The sequence below is a fragment of the Myotis davidii genome, unplaced genomic scaffold (assembly GCF_000327345.1).
Source record: "Myotis davidii unplaced genomic scaffold, ASM32734v1 scaffold149, whole genome shotgun sequence".
In the NCBI taxonomy this organism is placed as follows: domain Eukaryota; kingdom Metazoa; phylum Chordata; class Mammalia; order Chiroptera; family Vespertilionidae; genus Myotis; species Myotis davidii.
The window spans coordinates 2,369,568-2,379,280 of NW_006352194.1; the positions used below are offsets into that span (position 1 = coordinate 2,369,568).

At 43.1% G+C, this 9,713-nt stretch overlaps 2 protein-coding genes across 4 annotated transcripts in view; one reads left to right on the forward strand and one right to left on the reverse strand.

Annotated features, from left to right (window-relative positions):
- The window catches only part of LOC102764143 (RH-like protein), a 34,792-nt gene extending 29,081 nt beyond the window's left edge, over positions 1-5,711 (forward strand). For both annotated transcript variants that reach the window (XM_015557288.1, XM_015557286.1), the window contains 3 exons: positions 391-470; positions 3,203-3,276; positions 5,668-5,711. In XM_015557288.1, coding sequence (XP_015412774.1) covers positions 391-470; positions 3,203-3,248 — 126 coding nt within the window. In that variant the 3' untranslated portion in view covers positions 3,249-3,276; positions 5,668-5,711. The remainder of the gene's footprint in view (positions 1-390; positions 471-3,202; positions 3,277-5,667) is intronic.
- Positions 5,712-7,933: 2,222 nt separating this feature from the next.
- TMEM50A (transmembrane protein 50A) overlaps positions 7,934-9,713 on the reverse strand; it is a 12,497-nt gene continuing 10,717 nt past the window's right edge. For both annotated transcript variants that reach the window (XM_015557304.1, XM_006777524.2), the window contains one exon: positions 7,934-8,302. In XM_015557304.1, coding sequence (XP_015412790.1) covers positions 8,257-8,302 — 46 coding nt within the window. In that variant the 3' untranslated portion in view covers positions 7,934-8,256. The remainder of the gene's footprint in view (positions 8,303-9,713) is intronic.

Genomic DNA, 9,713 nt, shown 5'->3' on the forward strand with positions numbered 1-9,713 from the left:
GTTTGTGTGAACTAATATAAATTCAAAGTAAACATCATTACATAAAAGGGTACGGTCTTTTTTTTTCCAATAGTTTTATTCATTTCAAACGGGCCGGATCCGGCCGGCGGGCCGTAGTTTGCCCACGGCTGTATCTAGCTCCTGGTCTAGTTCATTATCCAGGGGTCTGAGGATTAAAGTAAGCCCAAATGGTTCTTGGAATGCCCCTCCTCCATGTCTGCATGGCTTTGCAGGAAAATGACAGGGGAATATACCCCCAGGAAGAGGACACCTGTTGCCCTGATGGCCCTTCGTGGCCGGGTCACTACTCGTGCAAGCAGTGTTTTTTGTCCCCATCACCTCTGCAGCCTGACACCTGGACACGGACCATCTTTGCTTTGTCATTTCCAGGTTCGGCTTCCAGGTGCTCTTCGACACTGGGGTACTCAGCTTGTCCATGGCGATGGGTCTAGCATCTGGTCTCATAACAGGTCAGTGTGCGCTCACCCTCCATCGCTGCCCAGGCACAGGGCCCGGGTTCAGAGTGCATCCGCCCCATCGCTGGGTGTGCACGAGCCCATCCAGTTCCCTGTGAGCCCACCTCCTCAGCTCCAGCCAAATGATTAAAAAACACACAAACAGAATCACATCATTTCAGAACTGGAAAGGCCCTCAGAGGTCACCTGCAACAGCTGTGCACTCTGAGGGCCAGGGAAAGGAAGAGTGGTAACATTGCAGCCTCTTAGAGCCAGGACTGGTGATTGCACCCATTATTTACAGAAGGCCAAGGAAATCCTTATGCCAAAATGCTTACCTGAGGACATCCATAATAATATTTGGTTCAGCAAATATTTATTCAATATCTACTATGAGCCTGGCACTATTCTTAAGCACTAGGGACAAAGCAGTGAATAAAACAATGCCCTGATCTCATGGAGTGGACATTCTAGTGGACAATAAAAAAGCAAATAAATGCATACTATGCAAGATGGTGATAAGTGCTATGAAGATAAATAAACCAGAGTGGGGGAACTAGTCAGTGTGAGGGTAGTCTGCTCTTTTGGAAGGGTGGTAAGGGAAGACCTAGCTAGTAACGCTTTGAGCAGAGAACTGAATGGAGAGGAGGGAGACATACAATATGCTTATTTGGGAGAAGAGCATTCTACGAGAACGAACAGCACGTGCAAAGGCCCTGAGGCAGGCACATGCTTTGTATGTTTGGGGAACAGCAAGAAAGTCAGTGTAGCTGATGTGGGTAGAGTGAGGGGGAGAGTGGCTAGGGTTGAGGGCTGAGTGGTAGCAAGGAGTCAGATCACTCTGAGAGGTGGGGAGCTATTGGGGATCTTTACACAGAGGATTGAAGTATGTTTTTGCTCCTGCAATATGATAGAACAGCCAAGAATCTGGGAGAGTTGCTAATCTGCCAATCTTACTTATATGCCAGGGGAAAATATGCATCCTTTCAGAAACGTTCACTTTTATTCTTTAAGTGAACAGCTTTTTTGGGTTAGACACTCATATACTGTGTCCCCAGGCAGGCAGTGGATGACAAACAAGAGACCAAGTAGCATAAGCAGATACTAATGAACTGGGAGGTGTTAGTCACATTACCATTCCTCTGGGCTTGGCTGGCTCCTCTGTATAATGGACGGATTATGGTAACTAACCGTTTGGCTGCCTTTCAGCTCTGAAGCATGTAGGAACGGACCTTTTGGAGTTCCCTGGGTGGTTTTAGAGAGTAAAACTGTCTAGAATTACCTTAATGTACCATCTGGCCTCAGCTTTTGAGTCTGAGGTGATTAACTAAATACAGAGGAGAAAACGCTTTCATCCATAAGTTTACATTCTATCCTGGGGAGAGTGGTCCTATTTAGCAAAGGCAAGTATAAGGTGCCCATCTCTCTCATGGATGTTTCTAACTCTCTATCCCTCTCCCTTCCTCTCTGTAAAAGAACTTGGACAAAGGAAGGGGAAAGTGGCCCCCAAGCAACCAAAATAGCACCCATAGCCCTCTGAAAGCCGACCCATTACTTGGAATCTGTCTATACTATTTAAGGTACAACCCCATCAGGTATGGTTGTTGGGTCTCCAATTCAGGAAGATTAGAAATGGATTAGAAGTGGGGTTGGTTCCCCAAGATAAGGCACACTAGTATGTTAGAAGTGAAAGCAGAGAGTCTCACAGAGGACAAGAAATTCTTAAAATCAGACACAAGAACACAAAAAGCTTGGGCTGCTGGAGAGCAGGCCGACAACCCTTGACAGCTATCCACCTGCGTTCTATAGCAATTCCTAGGTGGATGTTCCCAGCAACAGTTCTGATTTTTTTAAGAATCTAAATGTATTCAGTGATGACTCATAAGACAAGAAAATGCAATATGGATTTATGTATTTAGATGGATTTTCATTAGTGATGAGTAAGCCTCACCTACCTGGAAAATTCATGTCGGTGATAGAGCTCATTTCTGAGTAATTCTAGCAAAATGAGACATACTAATTGTACTTTACCGGCCAATATCAGTTAAAGGCATGCACAACCACAGGAAAATATGACTATGCATGCGCCTACTCTTGTTAATCTTACTCCTGAATACATCGAGACTGATCAACATTAAAAACATACAGATAAATCAATGAATGGCATGTCCCTGCTTCCTGTGAAAGGTAAGCGCTCACTTCATGGATTCTGGGAGATTCGGCAGGTTTTACTCAGTGGCAGAATGCATAGGGCCAAGCCCTCGAGGCAGAGCCTGGACAGGTGAAAAGAACAGGGACAAAAGCAAGTGGTTATAAATTACTTTCCTAACTACACAAGTGGAGCCTTGAGCTGAGGCTGGTGGGAGTTTATTGGACCTACAAGGTGCCTATTTTGAGCCGCTCTCCATGGTAGCTCTTGCGTTTCAAATGGATAAGCTTTCATGTGGGGACACTGTCTGGAAGGGCCCTTCGATTCCATCTCGGGAAGCATGTCAGATCCATGGTTTTCCTACACCTCTAAGAGTAATCGAAATCTTTTAGAAATAATTGCTCTAGCCAGTTCCTGTTAAAAGATCTATAGGATCGATTAAGCGGACCCAGGAAGAACAGTGCTTCCATTTGTCTGTCTCCTGGTTGTGGGAGGGAACAAAAGGATTTCTGTTGAGATACTGTAGTTGACATATGATATTTTGAGATAACAAATGCTGTGCTCTAAATGTTCTACATTTTTTAATGAATTTAAACAGGTCTCATCTTAAATCTCAAAATATGGAAAGCACCTCATGTGGCTAAATATTTTGATGACCAAGCTTTCTGGGAGGTAAGTTTTTTTTTAACCTCTTAATGTCACAGATGTTGAGTGAATGAACTTAAAAAGGTATTGGGGCATATGTTACCTTGGTGTTTATGAGAGTAAAATAAGAACAAGTGAAAATGAAGAGTAAGGAAGGAGGAGCAAATCCACGATGTGGTGAAGGTTACCATTTCCCTGATGCCTCAGAGTCAGTGAGGACCAGGGATAAGAGAACCGTCTCTGGCCACACTTCTTTCCACCTGGAGTTGTCAACACGGGCAGATAGTGTGATGTGAAGGTGATAGAATCCCGAATGCAAGAGCCAGGAGGACCGCAGGGGCCAGCAAGTCCAATACCCTCATTTGACAGATGCGCAGAGTGGAGCCAGGACTGACCAAGTTCTTACAGTGATTGAGTGGCAGAGCTGACTCTAAAACAACTCTAGATAAATTATAGCTGGTGGACACAAGCAAACCTTTAGAACCTGGGGTCATTTAGCCAAGGGACACAAAGCTCCAACTAGTCACCTGCATTACATTGTAGCAGTTGTTATAACTGGGCTAGACACTGTCACCCCCTGCCCTCCTCCCTTTGACCTACACTCGTAGTTCACAAAGCACTCTGATGTAAGTTGCCGTGGGTAATCTTCCAATCGAAGCTGAGGTCGGGGAAGCAGGGATCAATATTGCCTGTTACAAATGGGAAGTGGGGGCTGACGGAGGTCACCCTAGTGCTTCCATTTGTCTGTCTCCTGGTCCACAAGACCAGGAACCAAGCTCTGAGTCCCAGGCCAATCCTTTCTTCACCCGCTTGCCGATCCACTGATCACTAAAGGGTCAGAGAGCCCAGCGTTAGTATGGGCCTTGACACCTGTCTCTGTAGGGGCAAAACAGAGGACCTGCCTCTTCTCTCCTCCTCCCTCCTCTTCTAACAGCTTTGTAACTGGCAATGAACCACACACATTTAAAGCCTACAGTTTGATACTTTTAAATGTACTCTACGCCTGTGAAAACCATCACTGCAATCAAGATAACGAACATACCCATCACCACCAAACATTTCCTCCTGCCTCCTTGGAACGACGCCCTTCCTACCCCACCCCACCCATCTCCAGGCATCCATTGACCTGCTTTCTGTCACTACAGACTAATTTGCATTTTCTATAATAAACTTACATACATGGAACCAACCGTAGGATACATGCTCTTCTTCACCTGGCTTCTTTTAGTTGGCATTATTCCGAGAGCCATCCACATTGTTGTGTGTAACCTGCCTCATCCTGCATCTGCTTCTCTCCGGTCTTTGGCTCTTGGCTTTTCCCAACAGCCAGTCTCTTCCCATGCCCTGCAAGTGTTCTTACCCTTTTAGCAGAAGCAGATCTGAATTCTAGTCCTAGCTCACCCCAGGCAAGTTGGTGCCTTCAGGCAAATCGCTTTACTTCTCTGGGGCTGTTTCCTCATTGGTAGAATGAGATCAAATTCCACATTCTGCATTCAGACAGATCTGGGTTCTGCCACCTCTAACTCTGTGACCTCTCAGAGAATCAGCCTCCCATCTCTGAAATGGAGATAATAATAATAATGTCTCACTAGGTTGTTGTAAGGATTCGAGGGAGATAATGTGTGTGAATGTTAGTACCCTGATCCATAGAATATACCTGTTAGCTACTCTGAGTTCCAACTCTAGAATTCTGTGATCCAAGCGTCTCAATGAGTAGTGATATTGTTAAGGCACAACTAGAGAATTCAGGATGTAGTCAGCTTGCAGAAGGAGACCTAAGAACTATCTTCAAATACTAAGAAGCTGTTGTGTAGGAGAGAAAAAATATCCTTTTCTATGCTTCTCCAAAAAGTGTACCCGGGCCCAGTAAGTAATGCAGCGTAAATTGTTAGCTATTTGAACTGTCTGCAAAATGGAATTAGCTCCTTTACATGGTACTGAGTCCATTGCTACTGGAGGGTTCAAAAAAAAACCAGAGGACTATTTGGCAATGACCCATGTAAGGAGCTATACGAAATGAGATCTGTCTAGGACAGTGGTTCTCAACCTTCCTAATGCCGCAACCCTTTAATACAGTTCCTCATGTTGTTGTGACTCCCAACCATAAAATTACTTTCGTTGCTACTTTATAACTGTAATGTTGCTACTGTTATGAATCGTCATGTAAATATCTGATATGCAGGATGTATTTAGGCGATCCCTGTGAAAGGGTCATTCGACCCCCAAAGGGGTCGCGACCCACAGGTTGAAAACCGCTAGTCTAGGAGCTCTTCCAATTCAGATTTTATGCAAAAACCTCTGTGATGAGACATTTTGGTCAATATAAATTTCAAAAGATCAAGGCAGAATCAATATGTGCACAAATTTTAAGAGTGGAAGGATTCATCTGTAACAAAAATGTTTGCTTTGCTTTTACAGTTTCCTCATTTGGCTGTTGGATTTTAAGCAAAGGCATCCAAGAAAAACAAGGCCTGTTCCTAAACAAGAGAGCTTCCTTTCACTGTTGCCCACATTTTTTCTATGTGACAAACTCGTTACTGCAGTCTCCTTATGTACAATGAAACAAGGTCAGAAATAGATTTGATATTAAAAATAAAAGACTAAAGACTTGTTTCGTTAAAAATGATGCTACCAACGTTTTCTTGGATGCAGGCACCTCATTAAGGTTTGGGTTAAATTTCTTGACAATTTGTAGATTCTTTTTCATGCTTAATAAAGTATGCTACCCAATTAATTCTTGTCTACACCAGCAGAGCAGATGATAAAAAATAGGGGGAAATGAGCTCACTTAAATTTAATCCTTGCAGACCTTGATTTTATTCCACCAGTTTTCAAGGTACAGTAGTTCTTATTCCCCGAACACATTCTGAATTAACTGTGGGGAAAGACATCATGGTCGAGGTGCACTGCCTCAACATTAAAACACTAGTTCCATGGCCCTGACCGGTTTGGCTCAGTGGATAGAGCGTCGGCCTACGGACTGAAGGGTCCCAGGTTCGATTCCGGTCAAGGACATGTACCGTGGTTGCGGGCACATCCCCAGTAGGGGGTGTGCAGGAGGCAGCCGATCGATGTTTCTATCTCATCGATGTTTCTGGCTCTCTGTCCCTCTCCCTTCCTCTCTGTAAAAAAAAAAAAAAAAAAAAAAAAAATCAATAAAATATATTTTAAAAAAACAACAAAAAAAACCACTAGTTCCATGACCTTGAGGAAATCATTTAAATTTGCATGGTCTGAGTTCCCTCATCTGTGAAAAGAGAAGGTGGACTTCAACCTCTAAGATCCCCTCCAATTCTCACAGCCTATGGATCTGAAACTCACCATGGCTGATGTGCTGTGGGATGACAGCAATAGTTACTTCTTTGAGCAGTGACCCCCAGGCCATATTCAAAACATACATACAGGGGGTAACTGTGGCTGACAAGAAAAGGAGTACCACAGGTTAAAATCACCTGAGAGATATTTCGTGTTTAATGAAGGCTAATTGTAGCAAATTTTATAAAATAAAACATTTCAAACTGTAGTTCTGAAGAACATGTACCCGTAGTTAGCTAGCTCCTTAAAAAAAATCCCACTTGGCTAAAGTGGAGAGCCTGGGAGGGAGGTGGGGCGAGAGGGGAGGGACAGCAGGTTCCGAAGAGGAAGACACTACGAGCACTGCGGTGGTTAAGGGCTGTAATTGTCACTGACCGGGCGGGTCTGTTTTGAGCACAGTGTTTCATGACAGAGATACAATGAAACATGGAATCCAATTTATCATCAAACCACCACCAACAAAGTTTGTTACCTTAGTGTCAAACCCCTATCCTTTTCTTCTTTCCTTCAATGGTAGCTGTGGAGTGACTGTGTGTCCCACCAGAACCATGTGGCACAACTGATCACGGATCAGCGGCTCAGAAGGGACACTTTTTTTTAATATATATTTTTTATTGATTTCAGAGAGGAAGGGAGAGGGAGAGAGAGATAGAAACATCCATGATGAGAGAGAATCACTGATCGGCTGCCTCCTGCATGCCCCCTATTGGGGGTCAAGCCCAAACCCAGGCATGTGCCCTTGACCAGAATTGAACCCAGGACCCTTCAGTTCATAGGCCGAAGGACTGAGCCAAACCAGCCAGGGCCAGAAGGGACACTTTTGAGGAGCCTGGTGGCTGGATCAGGAGCTGCTCCCGACATGCTCACTCATCCCTTGGGAGACTTTTAATAGCTACTTACTTACACTGAAACATTTTCAAAATTTGGCAAAACTGAATAAACCCAACACAAAGTATAGTGAGAAAGAATTCTGACCACCGAATAGTTTTTAAAAACAAGAAAATGTTTATATTTCACTTAATATTTGACACAGAAGAGCCCACATTTAAATAAACACATCGTATTTTTTTTTTAATTTCTTTTTTTAAAATATATTTTATTGATTTTTACAGAGAGGAAGGGAGAGAGAGATAGAAAGTTAGAAACATCGATGAGAGAAACATCGATCAGCCGCCTCCTGCACATCCCCTTCTGGGGATATGTCCACAATCCAGGTACATGCCCTTGACCGGAATCGAACCCGGGACCTTTCAGTCCGCAGGCCGACGCTCTATCCACTGAGCCAAACCGGTTTCGGCAACACATCGTATTTTAAGAGCACTTCAATTGCATTTTGGATCTTGGCTATGACAAATACTCAGATAAGATGTATCCACAATTTCTTTTCTGATTTATTTTTATTTTTACAATTATACCATGATGAAACTTAACAAAACTTACTCACGTGGAATACTTTTCCTTAACATTTGATAAGTTAATCAAATGCATACCACAATAGATTTTTGTTGTTATTGTTTAAATAGCGATTTCTCATGATTTTAGTATCACACAAATGTAAGCTGAGACTACACTCAGAAATAAGTTTAGAAAATGCCATTACAAAAGATTGGGAGTTAGTATTAAAAATAAAAAACAAACACAACCGAGCAAACCCATGCAGGGCTGCTGGACAGGAGCAATAAATCAGATGTTTCACTGCCATAAGTCTTCAGTGCGGCCAAACTTAAAAACCAGTCCTCTGTGAATAAAACAAGAAGCATCACATGACTAGTTACGTTTGGGAAAAGAAAAGATATGTGAGACTTAGAATCATGGGAAACTAGCTCCAAAGAATAATTGATGATCTATATGAAAAAAACCATGCCCTGTGTCAGAACAGAAGCTGATCACTCTTAAGGCAGTAAATTCTTCACTGTGCTCAACTGTGCTATTCATCACCAGCATCCCTGCATCCTTAACTATGAGTATTGGGGACATATCTCACTCTTAAAAAGTTAATCAAGGCTTAGTACGTAACCATTGTATGTCTGACTTTTATCAAATTCATTCAACAAACTTTATTTATTTATTTACTTATTTTTATTGATTTCAGAGAGGAAGGGAGAGGGAGAGAGAGATAGAAACATCAATGATGAGAATCATTCATCGGCTGCCTCCTGCACGCCCCCTACTAAGGATCGAGCCCACACCCCGAGCATGTGCCCTTGACCGGAATCGAACCTGGGACCCTTCAGTCCGCAGGCCGACGCTCTATCCACTGAGCCAAACCGGTTTTGGCAAAAAAATTCTGATTCTTGATTCTTGTTTAAGAGGTCACTCTTCAATATATTTCTCTACTCTTTTTTTTTTTTTAATAATTTGCATTTTTTAAAAAATATATTTTATTGATTTTTTACAGAGAGGAAGGGAGAGAGATAGAGAGTTAGAAACATCGATCAGCTGCCTCCTGCACATCCCCCACTGGGGAAGTGCCCGGAACCCAGGTACATGCCCTTGACCGGAATCGAACCCGGGACCTTTCAGTCTGCAGGCCGACGCTCTATCCACTGAGCCAAACCGGTTTCGACTATTTCTCTACTCTTTCAAAAAATTATTTTTATTTATTGATTTGAGAGAGAGAGGAATGGGGGAGGGAGAAGAGGAGAGAGAAGGAAAAAGAGAGAGAAACACTGATATGTTGTTCCACTTATTTATGCATTCACTGGTTTAATTCTTGTATGTGCCCTGAGCAGGGATCAAACCCGAAACCTTGGCATATCAGGATGATGCTCCTACCAACTGAGCTACCCAGCCAGGGTGGTGGTAGCAATTTTAAAAATCAATGTATATTCCAAAGGTTGGCAGCAAACTAACCCATGTATTAAAAATATCTTTCTTGCCGTGGCCGGTGTGGCTCAATTGTTGGGCACCATCCCTTGCACCAGGAGGTTGCTGGTTCAATTCTTGATCAAGGGCACATGCTCAGGTTGCAGGCAGGGTCTCCGATGGGAGTGTGCAGAAGGCAGTAGAAAGAGCATGGATGTCTCTGTCTCTCTCTCTCTTTTCCCCTCTCTCTAAAAGTCAATAAGTTATTCTTTAAAAAAAAAAAAAACCTTTCTCATTCTTTATATTTTACTAGAGGCATGGTATATGAAAATTCATGCACGGGG